The sequence below is a fragment of the Mobula birostris genome, chromosome 14 (genome assembly GCF_030028105.1).
Source record: "Mobula birostris isolate sMobBir1 chromosome 14, sMobBir1.hap1, whole genome shotgun sequence".
NCBI lineage: Eukaryota > Metazoa > Chordata > Chondrichthyes > Myliobatiformes > Myliobatidae > Mobula > Mobula birostris.
The window spans coordinates 33214464-33234038 of NC_092383.1; the positions used below are offsets into that span (position 1 = coordinate 33214464).

The 19575-nt window shown below is 38.5% G+C and overlaps 1 protein-coding gene across 5 annotated transcripts in view; it reads left to right on the forward strand.

Moving 5' to 3' along the window:
• Positions 1-19575, forward strand: part of adamtsl3 (ADAMTS-like 3) — a 776875-nt gene that overhangs the window by 740217 nt on the left and 17083 nt on the right. For 4 of the 5 annotated variants that reach the window (XM_072278334.1, XM_072278335.1, XM_072278333.1 and 1 more), the window contains 4 exons: positions 1802-2003; positions 5328-5437; positions 7426-7640; positions 7969-17879. In XM_072278334.1, the coding sequence (XP_072134435.1) occupies positions 1802-2003; positions 5328-5437; positions 7426-7640; positions 7969-8084 (643 nt within the window). In that variant the 3' untranslated portion in view covers positions 8085-17879. Of the gene's footprint in view, positions 1-1801; positions 2004-5327; positions 5438-7425; positions 7641-7968; positions 17880-19575 lie in introns of those variants that run through there. The other variant, XM_072278336.1, reaches the window with a different exon arrangement.

The window sequence follows — 19575 nt, forward strand, 5'->3', positions numbered from 1 at the left end:
GACATGCCGAACAATGGCCATTCATGAAACCTTGAAAATGGGTCCCATTCCTGCAAAGAACCGTAGTCAGTATGTAACTCCAGGTCAGGGTCTTCAAAAGAACCTTGAAGGGGAAAAATAGAGATATTAAATATGGAAATAGAGCTGTTTCCGAAGAAGCAAGCAAAGGAGTCACCTTTAGGTGACATTAATCCTCCTAAGTTCCTCCTCCAGTATTTTCTCGTTCTCAGCTTGGTATTTTATGCACTTGTGTTGGATTCCCAAATAACATTTATAAAATGTTATATTATTGACAGGCTGAAAATGTTAATTAGCAAAGTACATTTATTATCAAAGTCAGTATGCACTATACAACCCTGAAATTATGACCCTCAAACATCCCCCACCGTACTCACGCGCAAAAAAAATCTCGAAAAAGCAACAAAAAAATGAGAGAAAACACAGAATATAAAACACAAAGGCGTATTTCAGTACAACTCAGCTCAGTGTTCATGATCTGCCACAATTCAAAAATCACCCAAAAAGTAGTAATGAAGAGCACCTAGAGCTGGAGCACATCATATAAACTGAATTGGGGTCCAAATCTACACTCCACGTCAATTAAACCTTGCTCCGGCCCCACAGGCTGACAGCATTGAGGGAGAGCGATCACTTGAACCCAAAACCAATGCTTAGTCAAACTTCAGCTTCATTTCCCCTCATTGGTACATTACTTCTATTGCCATCTGAGTGTGCTGGCAGAGGGGTGTTGGATAGCAAGGACATCAAAGAGAGGGTGGTTACATATTCCCAAATGTCCTATGTTTTGTAACAGGACAAGTTGGTTATCTTCTCCAAACAATCCAGTTTGCTTGAGGTCCATGGCATTCGTCTTCATCACAGGTGAATCACAGTTTATCAAAGTGACATTGACTCTGTATATAAATTCCAAGAATTACCTTTAATTAGGATGAGACAGACTTTCTGTGTGTTTCTTTTTCACATCAGAGACGATAAGGTGCTGAACATGAGTTGTTTCAGTTGTATTTTATGATCAGCAATCTATAGATGTACCATAGAGAGCATTCTGACAGGCAGCAGCACTGTTTGGGATGGGGGTCGGCGTCCATTATTAAGGACCTCCAGCACTCAGGACATGCCCTTTTCTCACTGTTACCATCAGGTAGGAGATACAGAAGCCTGAAGGCACACACTCAGCGATTCAGGAACAGCTTCTTCCCCTCTGCCATCCGATTCCTAAGTGGACATTAAACCTTTGGACACTATCTCACTTTTTGTAATACAGGTTGATCTTCACTCATCCAATTACCTGTAATCCGGTTCCTTTGATAATCCGGCACTGATTATGCTTATTGTGATCCTTCTGTAATTCGGTATTTTCACTAATCTGGCACTCCTCAGGTCTCAATGGTGCCGGATTAGTGAAGGTCGACCTGTATATAGTATTTCTGTTTTTTGCACAATTTTTAATCTATTCAATATATGAATACTGTAATTGATTTTATTTATTTATTATTATTTTATTTTGTGTTTTTTTCTTCTATATTATGTATTGCATTGAACTGCTGCTGCTAAATTAACAAATTTCACGTCACATGCCGATGATAATAAACCTGATTCTGATTCCGATTCAAGAGAATGCAAGCTGGTAACAAATGGTCAGCAGCCTCACTCATTTTGTTTTTTGTCTCAGGCTTGGTCTTGGTAAACTTAGTATTACCTTCTATTGATTTCAGATTCACAAATCATTTTGATGTGGTCAACTTTATTAAACTAACTTCTGCAATTTCTGTGCTTCCAGGTGGGTCACAACTGTGGCATCGGAGTGTTCGGTCTCATGTGGCAGAGGAGTTCGGCAGCTCAGAGTGAGATGTGAGCAGATGACAGCCAATGAAACTTCGAAAATTTTACCTTCAGCACTTTGTGCAGAAGAACAACCTCCAAATAAAGAGGCGTGTATATTACAGCCGTGTGCAATGTGGGAGAGTGCACCTTGGGGAGAGGTATACCAAAAATTATTTGATACAGCAACGATATGATTGAAAGCATTGGAACTTGTTACCTAAGGTACAGTACTGTGTAAAAGTCTTAGGCACATATACATTTATAGCTAGGGTGCCAAAGACTTTTGCATAGTACCGTAATAATTTTATGTATTCTACTGTATTCTGCTGCAAAAAAAAATCATGACTTGTGAGTGATGATAAACCTGATTCTGATATGAGTCTCGATTGTGGACTGAGAGTGGGAAGAGTGCAGGGAGAGGGGAATCATAGTTGGGAAAGGCGGAAGGAAGAGGGGAGGGAGTGGGAAGCAAACCAGTTGTTTGGAATCAAATGACCTTGCCTGGTCTCTCATGGTGTATCTGTACCCATGCCACCACCACCCCAGCCATGGTCCTGGCACTTCTCCTCTGCCACAGCCATACCCTGGTACTCCACCTTTGCCATTCCCAGCATCCTTTGCTCCCACCTGATTTACAAACCCACTCTCTGCTCCACGTTGACAACGTACTGTGCAAAGGTTTTAGTCACCCGAGCTAGACATACAGGTATGTGCCTAAGACTTTTGCACTGTACTGTATATTTTTTGATATTTCTAAGAAAAATTGATTTGTGAAAATAAAACAGGCAAAAAAGTTACACAAGTTATATAACAAAGTGAAAGAAAACTCACCAGAACATAAGTCCAAAGGAGTTTTCCACATTATATTTAGTTGCATAATCAAGTTGGCATCTTGAGTTCAAATGCAGTTTCAGAATTGTAGGTTTCTATCATTTAGCACATGACAAATTACCTGTAATTCAGTATATGGGCTAGATTTTTGTCTCTTCCATTTGGGCAATGTACAACTGAATATTACATGAACGAGACTGCATGCCTGTAGCAGAAACTATCTGATGGACCTGCCATTTAATTAATTGATGACAAGTTAAATGGACTCGATAACAATGTGTGCTTTGCTGGTGTTTTCCTTCTGTGCAGCATTCATGTTTGCTTTTGATCTAGAATGTTTGAAAGGAACTTTATTCCAAAATCACTTTGTGAGCATTTTATCAGGATTTCCCTTTGAACCAGTATTAGTATTGATCGTTCAAACTCTTTCCTTGACTTGGAAATCAAGTATCAAATCAATCATCCATAGTGAACCTCTCTTTGATTCACTATTACTGAACCCATTTTTTAAAGCTATTGCCCCTATTAAAATTATTCCTAATTGTATACCAGCAGAGTTACTAAGCTAAGGTGGAAACAATCATTTGTAATGGAATAAAACTTTTCTCCCCAAGCTGAGTTGAAAATAAAGTGTTGAACACAACAAATCAGTTTTACTTGCTGCAATGGAACAGCTGTTGGCCAGGGTATCGGATGATTATTTATTGGGGTGAGAGGGAATAATACAAATCCCCTGTGGTATAGCTGATGCTGTGTTACATTACATGTCATGCCTGGTCTGTATTTTTCTCAGAACAGTGGTCTGAGTTGTTGTTTGCACGTCCTGAACACTTGGCCTTTTTGCAACAGTAAATTCAAAAATGCTAATTTTATTAGACTGGGGATTCATTATTCCACAGCCATAGAAACATTGAGAGGCTCTTTATAATACTTACAAAATTGGACTCAGGACTTGGTGATAGGGCATTCAGCTAATGTTATGTGATGCCAACAGTTTAATCTGTCATCATTATAAACCTTTACATAATGACTGTGGGCTTATTAATGGCAAATTACTATATTTTGTCTAATTTAATTTCTGAAACTAATACTATTTTAGCAATGCCATTGAAGTGATAGTCTACTGAGACAGACAGATCCAAATTTCTGGAACAATTTGCTGAAAAATCCATTATACTGTGGCACAAGATTTAGTTGAAGATTGCAAGGAAATATGGTCTTAAGGTACCCAAATGTTTTGCGGTAATACTGGAGATACAATGGAAAAGAATTAATAGCCAATTTGCACAAAAAAACACAAAAGAAATTATGGAAACACCAATGTCCAAGAATAGTAAAGCTTACAAAAAGTCCATCACAAGAAAAGCCCACCCCACCACTGAGCACGTCTACAAGAAGTGCTGCCACAAGAAAGAGACATCTACGATTAAGGACTGCCACAATCCAAGCACGAGGACCCCCAGCATATGGGCCATGCTCTCTTGCTGCTGCCATCAGGAAGGAAGTACAGGAACCTTAAGTTCCACACTACCAAGTTCAGGAACAGTTATTGTCCTTCAACCATCAGGCTCCTGAACCAGCATGAATGACTTCACTCACCTCAACACTGAACTGATTCCACAACCTATCGACCACTTTCAAGGACTCTGCAATTCATGTTCATTATTATTTATTTACCTGTTTTTTATTATTATTATATATATTTGCACATTTTGTCTTTTGCACCTTGGTTCTTTGTCAGTCTTTGTGTGTAGTTTTTCATTGATTCTATTGGTATCTCTTTGTTATAGTATGAATGCCAGCAAGAAAATGAATCTCAGAGTAGTATATGCTGACATAGACACACTTTGATAATTAATTTATTTTCAACTTTGAACAAGAAGAAACAAGATTACAGGAGGACATGGTGAATAGGTGCAATAATGAGGCATTTGTGTCACATCTATTATAGCTGAGAGAATAGAACTGCAGTGTTACGAGATGTCAAAAGGTTCAGGAGCATAATAATAAGAGAATTCACTTTAATGTTGCTACTTTGGTAGATTATGCTGTACATCCGTGTAATCATGATTTACTGCTGGGTAATGCTTAATTTCTGTCAAACATCTTTGTATTGACAAACAGATTCAGAAGAAGTTCATGCAAATATTGCTGGTTTTGAAGTGCTTCCTGCATGTTTGTTCTTTGATGACAAAAAGCTTTTGTTGGTGATTAGATTCATGGCCGCACCATAAAAGTTATCCCAGCTGTCTCCATTCACAAAATGTTACACAGCCCAGTATAGTTACCAAGTTCTGTTCATTCAAGACTTCCTGGTCAATCCATTACATTATTCTTGAGTTTTTGTTTCCTGGGTTCTTCCTGAATTTTTCTCAACCAACTCATCTTGTGTCCGTACATCTGATGTGTTCTAGCACATGAATCCCCTTACATGTGGCAATTGTTGTGCAGCAATATATTTCTTTCCAAACGCACTCAAAGCTGCCCACTGAAACCCAGACAACTTAGGAATTAAGTTTATAACTGATTTGTCTTTTCCGGATTTCCATTTGATGATCTGTTACAAATTTCAGCGTATTTACAATTTGTACCTTGAAGTGTGCTTGGCCATTTTTAAACAGTGGCAACTATTTACTCTTTGTGTTTGGCAGTGCTCGGGCCGTTGTGTGGGTCTCAGTGTTGCTGTCCAGCACCGCCAAGTTGGATGCCGTTATACAAATGGAACATCAGCTGCAAAGTCCACTTGTGAGAAAACAGAGAGGTATAATGACAAAACCATTGCAGTCTGCGATGTCTTTGCTAATAATAATAATTGTGACAAAATTGTTAATACATTTGGATGATATTGAATAATTGAACTATTGAAGTTCAACATTAAGAAGTAGAATCCTATGTAAAGTGAAGTTTAGAATGTCACTAATATCAGTTTCAAATTATCAGAACTATATACTTTGAAGTCATACAATGCCTCTACTTTCCGAAAACAGCTGATCTATACACACCAGTACTCAATGACTCTCTACAGATGTGCTGTGAAGTGCATCCTAGCATGCTATATCACTGATATGGAAACTGCATTATGGCAGATAGGATGGCTTAACAACAGGGAGGTAAAATTGCCCAACCATCACTGGGACCAGCCTACTCACCTGCCATATACAGAGCCAACTCACCAGCGAGGACAGATATATGTACAGAAAGGTGCCAGAAAAAGGCCAGTAATATCATGAAGGATCTTACCCACCCTGCTTATGGAATGCTTGTGCAACACACACAAAATGCTGGAGGAACTCAGCAGGCCAGGCAGCTTCTATGGACTGTACTTTTTTCCACAGATGCTGCCTGGCCTGCTGAGTTCCCCAGCATTTTGTGTGTGTGGCTCGGATTTCCAGCATCTGCAGATTTTATCTTGTTTATGGACTGTTTGTCCCACTCCTGTCAGGAAAAAGGCTACACAGCCAGCATCCATTCTGAGACCACTAGACTCAGAAACTGTTACTTCCCCCGAAACTATCCAGCTGATCAACACCTCTACCCATTAACCCAATCCCCAAGCCCCACCACCACTGTATACATCTCACCTAGCATCACTTTATGTATGTACATTCAGTCAATGTATATAACAGTTCCTGGTACATTGTGTTTTAGAGGATCACTTTTATATTTATTTATTTTCTTCTTTATACTCATTGTATTTTATGCTGTATCAAATCTGGAGTAAAAAACCATTTCGCTCTCCTTTACACTCATACACTGAAGAATGACAATAAACAATCTTGAATAGCAAGGCCTAACACTTGCTTGAACTGCTGAAGTCACGCTATTTTAGTTGTTAGTACCCGGGTTACTGATATACCATGATTAAGTAAGTTAATATACTGTACATCATTTCCATATGAATTTATGGGACTTTAGGTCAGAATTTTTAGTCAGGAATTGGTCTATGTACCTCAGGCTCCTTCACTAACCAAATAAATCTAATAGTTTTCAATACATGAAATTTTCCTCATTGGGAGTAAGAACCCTAAGAATATTCCAGCTGAAGATTGTCCTGACAAATTTGCAGAAATTTAATGGATCACATTTTACACCTGTGTTTATTTTCTTTTCATAAATGAAAAAAGATCTAGTACTTTCCTGGCATACATGATGATAAACCTCTTCTTGGGCTTCCAGCTGGGTATATGTATTGATTTTAACCAAAGTTTCAAAGTTTCAACTCTGACATCTTTATCATGGATGAAGTCTGGGATATCTAGTCTGTTGGTATTTGTACTCTCGTTATCCATCCCTCCTGACTGGTTAGTCCTCATCCAATCAGATTTCTGCTCTCCCACCTTGCTTACAATAGAATTCCAGTTATCTCTTAGAGTGAGATCTTCGTCTCTGCTAAAATTCTTTCCCTCTATTTTTATTTTAAGGCTTCCTTCACCAAGCAGTCCCAAAAGCCACTGGCGCAGCGCAGTAGTTTTGTGCCATCAAAGTCAATCCTGTGGGCGTTGTGAATGCAGTGTTCTGCTTACACCAATTTCTTTGTGTAACCCAAATGGACACACCTCCTGTGTTACTTGATGTGGGTTTCCACTGTGCGTCCCAACTGGCCGATAAACACTGCTCCGCATTCACAGGGAATCCTGTAAATGCTGCTGTCCAGGGTCTCTGGCTGGAAGCCCGAGAAAAGCTTATTCTTCTTTTTGTAATCTGTGCCGAAAAGTTGTTCCAAGCAGTAATGACATTTGTAATCCATAGGCCTGCTTCCGCAAGACAGTGTAAATCAGATCGATGTAATGTGCGCTGGAGGGCGGGGCCATGGAGACAGTGTGCAGCCTCATGTGGAAGTGGTTTCCAGTCTCGCCGAGTAGCTTGTATCCACAACAGAAACAACAAAGCAGTGGCAGATCAGTACTGTGGGTGGCAGAGGCGGCCAATCACGTGGCAACATTGCAATCTAACTTCTTGTGACAGTAAGTATGTTTCTACCATGTGTAAAAGTAAAAATGTTTTTTAAGACGGGCAGGAATTTTGTCTTTAAACATTCTACATGAAAAAAAAAGGTTTAGGAGGATATGAGCCAAATGCAGACAATTGGTCAAGTAGACAGCTGAGTTGGCATAGGCTATGTTTTCATGCCTGTGACCGTTAGGAACCTTTGACTAGAATGATGTAGTTTGCTGCGATCTCGTGCAGTCTTATTCTGTGTTTAAGGTGTGGCAAATGAAAAAAGTGAATGATATTTCCGTTCTTCAACCTGATGATGTGTCAGTTATTTAGTTGTGGATACGTTGCTTTCAGCTTCTGACGGAGACTGCATGGACACAATGCGTTACTGTGCACTTGTGAAACGTCTCATGCTGTGTCACCTGAACACCTACAAACAGAGATGCTGCGATTCCTGCAGGTTGCTTTAATTGACATACGCCACTGTTTGCCAGGTCATAAGACTGTGAATCGATCCATAGAGAACTCCATGTAAAGGAACTGAATGCAGTACGTCGAACGCAAGCTAACCAGAAGGATATTTTAATTGTGTTGTAAATCTGCTTGTACAGAAATGCACAAAGGTTTCTTTGCTGTTCATTATCTTAGTCAAATCTGTAGCAGCTGATTCTTAGAGAAAGAGTTGCTCATCTGTTGTGTTGTACAATCTAATATGGATTTGTTATGCCAATGTGTTCTCCGTCATGAAAGATGTGTGCTTAGGTTGCATCGTAGAAGCTGCTATGCGAATAATTGTCTGCCACCGGTGGAGAAAACTGTTTTTAAACATCTGGGTGGACTTATTTCACAGCTTTACAGTGAAGGCAGGTTAAAATTACAACTAGGTGAGTTATGCTTACAATCTAGATGATGAAAAGGCAGAGCAGACTCAATGGGCTGAATAGCCTAATCCTGCTCCATTCTCTTCTGGTCTATGGTCTTATGATTATTGGCAAAATTTTTTGTTAATTTAAATCACAGCTTTTCACATCTGATTGTTATTATTTGGATCTGTGGGCAAAAATGGGCGTGAAAGTAACATATTTAGTAGTTCACACTTTTAACTTGTAGATGGATCTAGTGACAGCATTTTTACACTAAAGAATCTCTATTTCCAATGTGAATCCCATATCTGAAGGAAATGGCCAACTCAGCCTATGCTGTTTCAAATATTAGCAGAGTTAAAGCATTGAATTTACTCTGTTATTCTTGATTACAAGGAGGTAAAAGGTCAGCTGCAGTTACACAGTGAATGGGGATAATACCTAAAGTGCCTTCTCACTGATCACCCTTTACTTTGACTGCTGCATTGCATTTTTGATACAAGTCAGTTATATTAGGAAGTTGACTCCACTTGGGATGCCAAGCATCAAACAGCATTCCTTTTGGATTCAATAGGATCAAATTAATGAAGAGAAGGAAATCACCATTGTTCAAAAAAATTTACTTTTAATAATTGTAGCATGTAATTAGTGACAAGGACATTCTAAATTATATTGGCTATAGAAGGAAATATTCAAACAAATCCCTGCCTCTGGAAAGTCTCAATCAATTTCAGATTTACTGCTAATAATTGACCTTTCATTTTTAAACTAAAATTGCTGCTGAGAGTTGGTGCCTCACCTTTACATTGGCATGTAATGCATTTAATTCACCTCTCTAAGTAGGTTAGAATCCAAGTCTGGGAGAGTGCTGTCAGCTCAGTTCTAAAACCAGAGGCAGAAAGTAGCCCTTGAAGTAGTTAATATCTGTGCATCTCACAACTTCAGTACAATTCTTGCAATAATTCCATATGGATAAAAAGATTTAATCATGTTCACCATGACCTAACCATATTAATTCTGCATAGGGCCAGTGTATTCCTAACAGGATACAGGTTCGACCATAGGTGCAAGGCTGTAATATCCTCCAACTGTTTCAGGTTGGTAAAGCCCCTTATCCAGCCATTAGACTAGGGATCAGTTTTAGCATAATGGGCCCCAATCCCTTGATGACCAAATCGGCTCCACTGATCAAATCCCTCTAACTTTTCCTGTCTACACTCACCGCAACCATAACAGCTTCCTCTCTGATGACATCATCTACAAAACAAGTAACGATGAGACAAGCTAATCTCTCACAGCAATAATATCATTCAACATGATCCCAGAGATCTGGAAGCGCAGAACAATCATCCTCTGCCTTTATTTTAATTAAACTGTAGACAGGGGAATTTAAGTTTCCTGTTTAGGGATCGACTGTCACCCCTCTCTATCTCTAGAATATAAAAAAACAGCATTGCTCTTGGGAAGGTGTAGATAATGAAATCTCTACTCATCCCATCAAGCAGGATGTTCTGAGAGGGCTTGTTCAAGATTAGTGTAGGGTAAAATCGAGGGATGGTGTTGGTCTAAAATAGTTCTACCTTATAGATGAGAATAAACCCTGCCCACAGAATATTTTTACCCCATCTCTCAAAACACAAAAGAAAGATGATCATTAGAAACACCACAATTTTTCCATTATTTGATGAAGTTGAAAACAATAGTTTTGTTCTTATAGATCATATAAAAATAGGCATTCGTACTGAGATTAACCTCAAGGCCAGTCTTTATATAAAAACTCTCTAACACCTTGAGGATTTTAAAATGTCCTAGCAGGAATCACTCACAAGGACCAGTGAAAATCGGAGGAACACAGCAGATCAGGCAGCATCAATGGAAGGGAATGAACAGTCAACATTTCGGGCCGACACCCTTTTTCAGGACCTTTAATAAATCAGTGATTACCACAGCTGGGTCTTTATGATTCTTCTAAGTCCCCTTTCATTAAAGTGTTCAACTTAGCAATACTTTCATTACATCGGTGAGTGGCTGTGAGAAATACCTTCTGACAATGATTTAAAATGAGTGAACCCATCAGCTTCTCAGCCAGAATTTTTGTAATTAACTTTAATAATATTGATCCAATAATATGCAAATTACTGTTTTAAAATTTTATTTTTTTCCACGCCATTAGATCATAAGGGTACATATTTTACAACCCTTAACCCAAGATGAAAGCATACAGGCCAATAAATTGGTGTCCATCTTGCAGATCTTGTCCCAGCAAGATGATCTAGTTCTGCTACTGTATTGTTTTATAAACTACCTATCACATTTGAAACCTTGGTTGCTGTAAAATTTTGTAATAAATAAGAACCATTGGCAGAGTCTACTTATGTCTCCCTTATTATTAATAACAGCAAGCCAGAATTTGAAATAGACTCTTGATCAATACCAATGGGACAGCCTCTTCTGTAAGGCTGCCCATTAGTTCTTTTGCAAATCCTTTCTATTGTTTTTATACCTCTTCTGTACCTTTGGAGATAAACCAAACTTCTTTGTTTTAAAAGCCTCCTTCCTGCTTCCTTTAAAATCCTTATCTCTATTAGATGTCAAGAGGCTTGTAACTCTCCCAAAAATGCTAAAATTCTTCCCCTTGGCACCAGGATCTCTCTGATTAAAAAGAAATATCCACCTCACCCAAAAGCTGGGCAACAGATATCCTTTCCTCACTAATAATGTCTTCACAACATTTAACGTAGAACTATTAGAATCATTACCAATACTGCTTCTGAGACCATGAGCATCCTCATGAATATTGCCATCATTAACTCTTAATGTATGTAATATTATCATCAGCAGCAAGAACAACCACTGAACCTTCCCTATTATTAATATTCGGGCTCTCTTTTAATTTACAAAACTTTAGCTTACCTAAAGCCTGCTGATTAGTCTGTGAACCAATCAAAACATTAATGTTTTTCTTGCCAGCAAACCTGCGTACCAAGACCAAGAGCAGATTAAGTTCTGGCTTGGACTGAACGGATGCATTCCTACCTTTCTAAACAGTCTTCTACTCAACTGAAATAACTATTGAATGAGACAAGAAAGCTTGGCCCCTATTTTGAGTTTTATCATAGATTATCTGCTGCAAAATACCTAATACTAGCGTAATATTAAAAACCACTCTAGGGAATTAAACAATACAATTTTTTTTAAATCACCGGATAGATTGCCAGCCACAGCCTATAAACCAGGGTTCAGACTGTTATTTTTTTTTTCTCAAGATACCATCATTTGAAGAGTTAAGTGAAAAATAAATATCCATTTTTAAATGTATAGAAGCTAAAAACCAAGTGTATAAAACACCAAAACCTTCACACCAGATAACTGCACATTGAAGAAAACTGAGTTCCAATAATAGATACCCAAAAGCACAATAGAACAAAAGTCTAACCATCCATAAATAAATCTGAATATATTAATCGTCCCACTAAGAACCGCCAGAGTAGTTTGCGATATGTCAAGTTTTGTACCTGTTGATGCCAAGAAAGTCCATCGCTTTAGAAACCTCAGGAAAGCAAGAGCCTGAAGCAGGGATTATAGCATCATAAAATTGGATCTCAACAATATTCAAATTGCCTTTTAAAATCGAATCCAGATGCGTGTACTTATTGAATTTTTCAGCGAAGATGGCGCCCAAGTTCTTTTCAAATCTAATCAATACATCAATGACAACTGTTCTTCTATTTTTGCTGAAAGGACAACATCCGGAATCTAATCATGGCCTAGATCTAAAAATCTGTTCTTTAAAAACCAGTCAAAGCAGCTGTGGCACCTCTGGAACATGACATATCTAAAACCTTGTTATTCCAGTGAACCTGCGGTTGCTTCGCTGCAAGGCACAGGCTGGACAAGTGGCTAAGTATTTCCCTGGCCAGCACTGATCTCCTACATGCCCTAACCATACTAGTTGTGGCCAGGCCCAGTGTGTTCCTAACAGGATGCAGGCTCAACCAGAGGAGATAAGCTGCAATGTCCTCCCACTGTTTCGGGGTTGTAAAACCCCTTATCTGGCCATTAGATTGGAGATCATTTGTCTAAGAATAGGCCCCAATTCTTTGATGACCAAGCTCACTCTGTCAGTCAAAACTCTATTTTGCTCCAGCTTTTTCCTTTTTACACCTTTGCTCACCACAACCTTATCAGCCTCCTCTCCAATTACATCACCTACAAAACAAGTGGCATTGAGACAAGTTCATCTTTCATATCAGTGATGTCATCCTGGCAACTGGAAAGTCAGTCCAATCACCCTCTTGCTTGAGTTCTTAAACTCCTTATTTCCAAACTCTAGAGAGGGGAATCTGAGTTTCCAGTTTGTGGAATGACAGTCTCCCATCACTACTTCTAGAATATAAAAAAAGAAGTCATTCATGCCCTTGAGGTGCTGTAGATATTCTTTAATGAAACCTCTATTTGTCCCATCAAGTTTGACCAGGGTATTCTGAGAACTGATAGCCCTCGTTCAAGATTAATGAAGAGTGAAATGGAGGGATGGTGTAGGACTAAAATAGTTCAGCCTAATAGGTGGGCTTAAGCATGCCCACGGGATATATCTTTACCCCATCTCTCAAGTCCGCTAGACCAATCATCATTAGAATACCTATCCAAAAGTCAATTCTGGACCAATGTACTACTTTTCCTGCTCTCCAAGGTCAATAAAACTAATTTTTCCCATACCAGATATTGATGGAGTTAAAATTCGAAGTTTTGTTTTAATACTTCATATAAAATCCAGCAGTCTTACTGAGATTAACCTCAAATCTGGTGTTTTTGTAAAAACTCTGTAGAACTATGCCCTTGTGATAATCTCTCATTGGCCATTTCATCAGCAAAAACCAGGGTATATCTCTGCACTGAGGTGGAATCTCAACCCATCCCTAATGACTATAAAAGGATGTTCATAAATAATAGAGTGGAAAGCAGATCTTCCTGCTTTAGCCCTCAATGTAGGAATGTGTCCATCTTGGCTTTTACATTCTCAGTATGATCTCAGGAGTCTGTATACATGTTTGTAATGAGGTCGACAAAGTGGGCATCAGTGCCCCTCTTGCCCAAGGCTTTAACAATAAGTTTGTGGCTGATTTATCAACATTTTTGATAAATCAACAAATACCACAACCAGAACTTTGTGATTCTTTTTATCCCCCTTCATTAAATTATTCAGCATAGCAATTTCACTGATACCAAACCCCAAATAATTGTTTTAAAAAATCAAATGTTAACATTTTTTGAAAAGGTAATAGACACCGTAGAGTGAATTGATTCAGTACAGCCAGTTTCTTTAGTGATATCATTCAGACATTACCTGGAAAGAAATCATTGCTTTTCCTGTTGACTCTGTAATTTTAAGCATTGGACTTGCATTTAGAATTGCTCTAATGAAACTTTCTTTCCTTCAAAGTAATAGTAAAACTATTTTCTCGTAATAACTTGAGTAATGAACTCACAAAAAGCTCAGATTTCACTTATTTATAATGTGTTAGCATAGCCGATAGTGTTTACATTTTGTATGCTACAGTTTCAGCTAATTTCATTCTCAAAAGGTTCCTCGTTTTCCTAAGGCCAAGGGAGCAATTTATTAATTCCAATGCTCCCTAGCACTGTTCCTGCACTGGTGAATCACTTATACTCAAGTGCTTTTTTCTTTGATCTTTCTTCCCTGGTGGAGTTGCACTTCCCGAACATTTCTCCGCACCCACTTCCCCCAGCCACTCCAGCTGATTTCAAAAGCTTGCTCTGTACAAAAGTTAGTGTAGATTAGCAATCATCTCAACATGTCTTCTGTATCTGAGCATGTACAGGTATCTGAGTAAACTACTATCTTTAATGATATATTATAACTTTATATTTTATATTTCAAAATACTCATACCAACTCATGTTTTTTCCTTCGAGCATTGATTAATGCATAGCCCCATTGAGCTTTATTAAAATTCATTTCTGGATGCTATTAAGATGACAGAATATTTTCGTAAGAGTTAAATCAAATGTGAAATGCAAATTTTAAAATAAAATGGCAGCAAAGAATATTTCTGCATCCAAATTTCTATGAAGTAACAAGCCAGCACTGAGCAGCTCTGTCAATGTACAGAGCTGATATTGCCACTGACGTTATAACCTTGAAAGAAACTCATTACTATAAGTAATGAGTTCAAATCTTCATTTTGTGTTTTTTTTTGCGACTCAGTGTGTTCTTGAGATCTTTCTTGAAATCAATTACTGACAAGAATTGAGAATATCCTGCTGCATTTTATTTTGGCTCAGTAAGTAGCATTCAAACTCAACCATTTTCATTCTCACCACTCCTTACAAAAGGGATAAAGGCAAACCATAAAAAATTATTTCATTGCCAATTACCAAAATAAATACAACTCTTGATAAATTAGAGGAAATATCTACAAAGAATTATATACTACTCTCGTAAATATATGGCCACATAAATAATAATGTATTAAATTTCAGTTGAACAATATAAATGAGAAGAACAATAATTTTGCTGAAACTCAGTTGGGAAATAGTTAAATATGTGTTCAGCAGTAAGGCTAATCTTTTATTTGAGAATAACAGTATTATAGGCAGTGGCAAATACCATTTGTACACATTTGTGCCTCCAATTATGTTTCTGTATACAGCTGTTTTAAGTTGGTCTTTTCCCAGAATAGGATACTGGGCACTTCGGAGAATACCCTGTGATTTTACATTCTCCAAATCGCTAATGGGTCTTGACCTTTTGAAAAAAGGTTGTGCATAAATTAAACAAATTATTGTAACATATTACTTGTACATATTTATTTTCTGTTATGAAGTGCAATACTGAATAATGTACATTGTGTGTTATAAAGAATATTTTTGTTGGGACTTATTTTTTACTACTATAGCTTTTCTTCCAGGCTGCTTTTCTCTTCCTATTTAAAACAAAAATGCTCATAACACATTAAGCACTTAACAAAACCTGTATTTTTCAGACATAGAAATGCATATTATTTGGTAGTGAAATTATCCCTAGGTCAGGATTTAAGAATCATTACCTCAAACTGTACTAAATGCTAAGGGTATCTGAATTGCTACCTACTAGCTCCATGGAGCCATTAACCCTTAACAATCAGGCACATGAAAATTTAGCAACTTAGTCCTTGTTGCACATGTTCCTTACTAGTTTGTCTAGTAAAATTCTGTGGTGCTGAGGAGTTCAAACTTTAGTGGGGCAAAAGTCCTGAATCAGAGCACCAGCATCTGTTGGTCTCATTTAATTATGTAGACTTTCACTCCCTTCTCTCATTTAAGTCTCTAGCACCTCTGACTTACAAAGATTATCCTTTTGCTTCAACGTTTCCATGGCTACACTCCCCTTTTGCCTTTACTTCACTCCATTATAATTCCTCTGGTCTTTTCATCAGCTTACTTGAAGAGCCTCCCAATACCACCCTAACCTTTCCTTTGTCCCACCATTAACAGCTGAAGGTGTTTCCTCACAAAATGTATACGCTTAGTTTGTGTGCGTGATAGTTGCAGCAGCATGGTAGAAATTGTTTTTGTTGTGGATTGATCAGAATAATGTTACTAGCCAAGGCTTTGACCACCATAGTTATGTGTTACATTTTCTTAATAACAAAAATATGGTACCAGCTCTAAGGCTTGGGGGGAAGAGGAAGAGCTTCATAGGCATAATTGGGGCATGGGCCTGGATCCAGTGAATTCTCCACGTGGCCGTGTATTGGATTAGCTGTAGGATATCAGTTGAAGTGCCTAGAGGGAAGCAGAAGAGGAGAGGAGAGATGCGTGAGGTGCTTAAGGCAGCATTTGGGAAAAATGCCATCATTTGGTGGAGAGGAGTGTGGGTGGCGATTTAGTCTGTAACTGGACCATTAACAGGGTGGACTAGTTGAAAGTCAGGGTGGGGGCGTAGTTGGCTGTTGAGGAAAGGGGAAGATTGACAGGTGGTCGAGCTAGAGGTCGTGCTTGGGAATAAAAGTGAATGAGGTTTTGGTAGCTACAAAGACTGGTTGGTACAGGAGTTACAAATCATGGTCTCACCTAGAGCAATGTGGATTAATTTCTTCTGCACTACTTAAGAGGGAAGTTACATAATTGGGTGTGGCCATCAATTTAGGCTGCTGGGAACTGCCAAGCTAATTTTCTGGAATGTCATAGAAAACTCATTTTGGCCCTTTTTCCTTGTATGGTGCCAACATAAGTAACACTGTGTGGCCTTATTTCTAATGCATTATCTTTTTCAGGCCCTTGGCCCATTCCTCATTACCATTTAGTGTGTTGTGTCCCTCATGTTTGCAGTACACCTCTGTGAAATCTTAGTCATCATTATGAGAAGATCTCTCATCTAATGCTACATTTAGGTGAATATTATCCAAAACCGAACTTCAGCTAAACTATTGTTGGAAAGTCTAAGATGTCAATCTCCTTTATGGCAGATTCCTTTCTTTATATCTTAACATTTCTTCTCACCTCCATGTCCCTCCCTTCTGATGTAATCCTATTCCCCTTTGTAGTTTCATAAAAGAATCAATCCCCTATCCCCTCTCAACTTCAACCCACCTTCATAGTTTTTCCCCATTGTGATCAAACACTCCCCCTCATCCCCCGAATCTACTTTCTGGCTTATTTCTTCTACTCTCCAGTGAAAGGTTGTGGGGAAAGGTCTTTGTGTGCAATTGTCAGTGTGTCACAACATGGAAGCTCACCTTTCAGCTGAGTGAGTTCATGCTGACTATTAAGTACCCACTTACACTAATCCTACTTTATTCACCCCGTATTCTCTTCCACTTCCTCCATGCCTCTGACATATGGGAGGAGAGTGGAGGATCGAGAGCAGCCGCAGGGGGAATGTACTGTATAAAATCAGATAGCACTGGAGTTAGCTATTGAACCTAGGTTATGACAGATGTGCGGCAGCTCTACGAGCTGTGCCACACTGCCTCCATATGTTGTGGGGAAGGTGTGTTTTGCTGTGCCTCTTACACAGCACAACCTCAGAACCTCGTTCAAAATGGTAGACTATCACCCACCAGCCAACTTCCAGCCCAATAGACAGTTATTTACTCTACAGAAGGTGCAATGCTCTGAGGAGCCTCGCAAGTGTTTGGACCCCTCTGATGTTACATTCAGCAAGTTTGAGTTATGCCTAAAGTTTCCCAAATGGTTTTATAGCCTGTTGCATTTGAAGCTATGAGTGCAAAGACATTGAATATTCATATATTTTGTAAAACATTTTCAGGCTTTCAAAACAGCAGCTCATACCTGTATTGAGGATATATAGTCATGGAAATAATATTTGTGCTTTGTATGTAATCCAGTTTGTTGTGTGTGTGTGTTTTCTTAACTACGGTTTAATAAAAGTGATCTGTTAACCACCAATAATTCATGTTTTATGAACTATAAGTTCTTCTTGTGTAATTTGTTGGGCATCAAGAAAATATTATAAATCTGCCTATAATTGCATTATTATAAATACATTAACACTTGGGTCCAGACCTTGTGCTGGGAAGGGTCAACAGGAGAAGGGAGATGGATTGAGAGGGATGTCATGGGGTTAATTCACTCAGCGCTCAGACACTGCATAACACAAAACCAATGTGGAGTTTGTACATTCTGCCTGTGACCACATGGTTTTCCTCTGGAAGCTCTGTTTTCTCCCATTTTCCAAAGATGTGGAGGTTAGTAGGTTAATAGTCTACTGTAAATTTACTTTAGTGTATAGGCTAATGGAAGAATCCGGGGAGAGCTGATGAGACTGGAGAGAATGGTGGGACTGGAGCAGAGGGTTAGTGTAAATGGCCGATTATGATTGGCATTGACTTGGTGGACGAAGGGGCTGTTTTCATGCTATACCTACCACTCACTGCCAATAGAACTATTAAAATTAAGACAGAAAACCTAATCTCTCCCCTTTCCTGGCAAATTCACATCATGTTTCCAATTTTTTGTAACTTAATCACTAGAAGCAGTTTCTAATCAATATGTTGTCTTCACTCCAAGTGCTGGATTGGTGTGCTCCAAATGGTGGATTAGTTCAAGAAGGCAGCTCATCACCACCTTCTCAAGGGCAACGAGGGATGGGCAATAAATGCTGGCTTAGCTGCCAATGCCCACATCCCATAAATGAATAAATAAAAAGTTGAAGTTCACAGCACTTTCATCATTATGGATGTCCCAATCTGATCCTCGCTCGGAAAATAATAACAACTCCTGTTTACTGTCAGTAGTTTTGCCACCACAGATGTTTTAAGAAAATTACATGATTTGATGTGATTATTGCATTAGATTATTCTGGTTGGTTATGCTATAGGTAAAATACGCCCAGATGGTACCTGCCAATCAGGCAACAAATCTACCAAAATTGGGAGCAATTACAGTTTTCTTTGTTATTTTGATTCGGTGCTAAGAAAACTAATGTCATTGGAAATAGAAAGAGTTTAATTCAAGAAAAATAGCACGTAAAATTTTACAAAGCAGTAAAACTTGTTTGTGACATAAAGCACTTCTTGGAATTTAAGATTATTATCCAGAACAACCAGGAATAAATCACTGGAACTTAAGAGAATTTGTGATTTCTTTGAACGCTGTTAAATAAGTTATAAAAATATTGGAGAGAGTGAGAAAAACAGCTGTTTCATTGATGTTCAAAGATCAATCAATTAGGAAATTAAACTTTCAGTTTGGCTTGGAAATCTATCTGCAGTGATGGTGAAGGCATCTAGAGATGAAAGGCAAAAGCATAGAGTTGGGCTATTGATGGTGGGAAGTCGGGCAATTAAATCTTCCATCAGAAAATATATGGCCGTAGAGCAGACCAGCTAGTAGTTGGGAAGTATAAGAGTCCAAGAGAACTACATATAATCCCAATTCAGATTACAGTGAACTCAGAAATCCATCATAAAACAATAAAACAGCTCCTTGTTTAACATGGACAATCCCAGTCCAGTCAGCAGCTCAATGCATAGTGGTTAGGGATGTAAGCTATTTCAAAAGATTGTTTTCCTACAGATGCACAGATCTCTTTGCAGTGTTCCATGCACCAGAAGGCCTGAGAACTGGGTGGG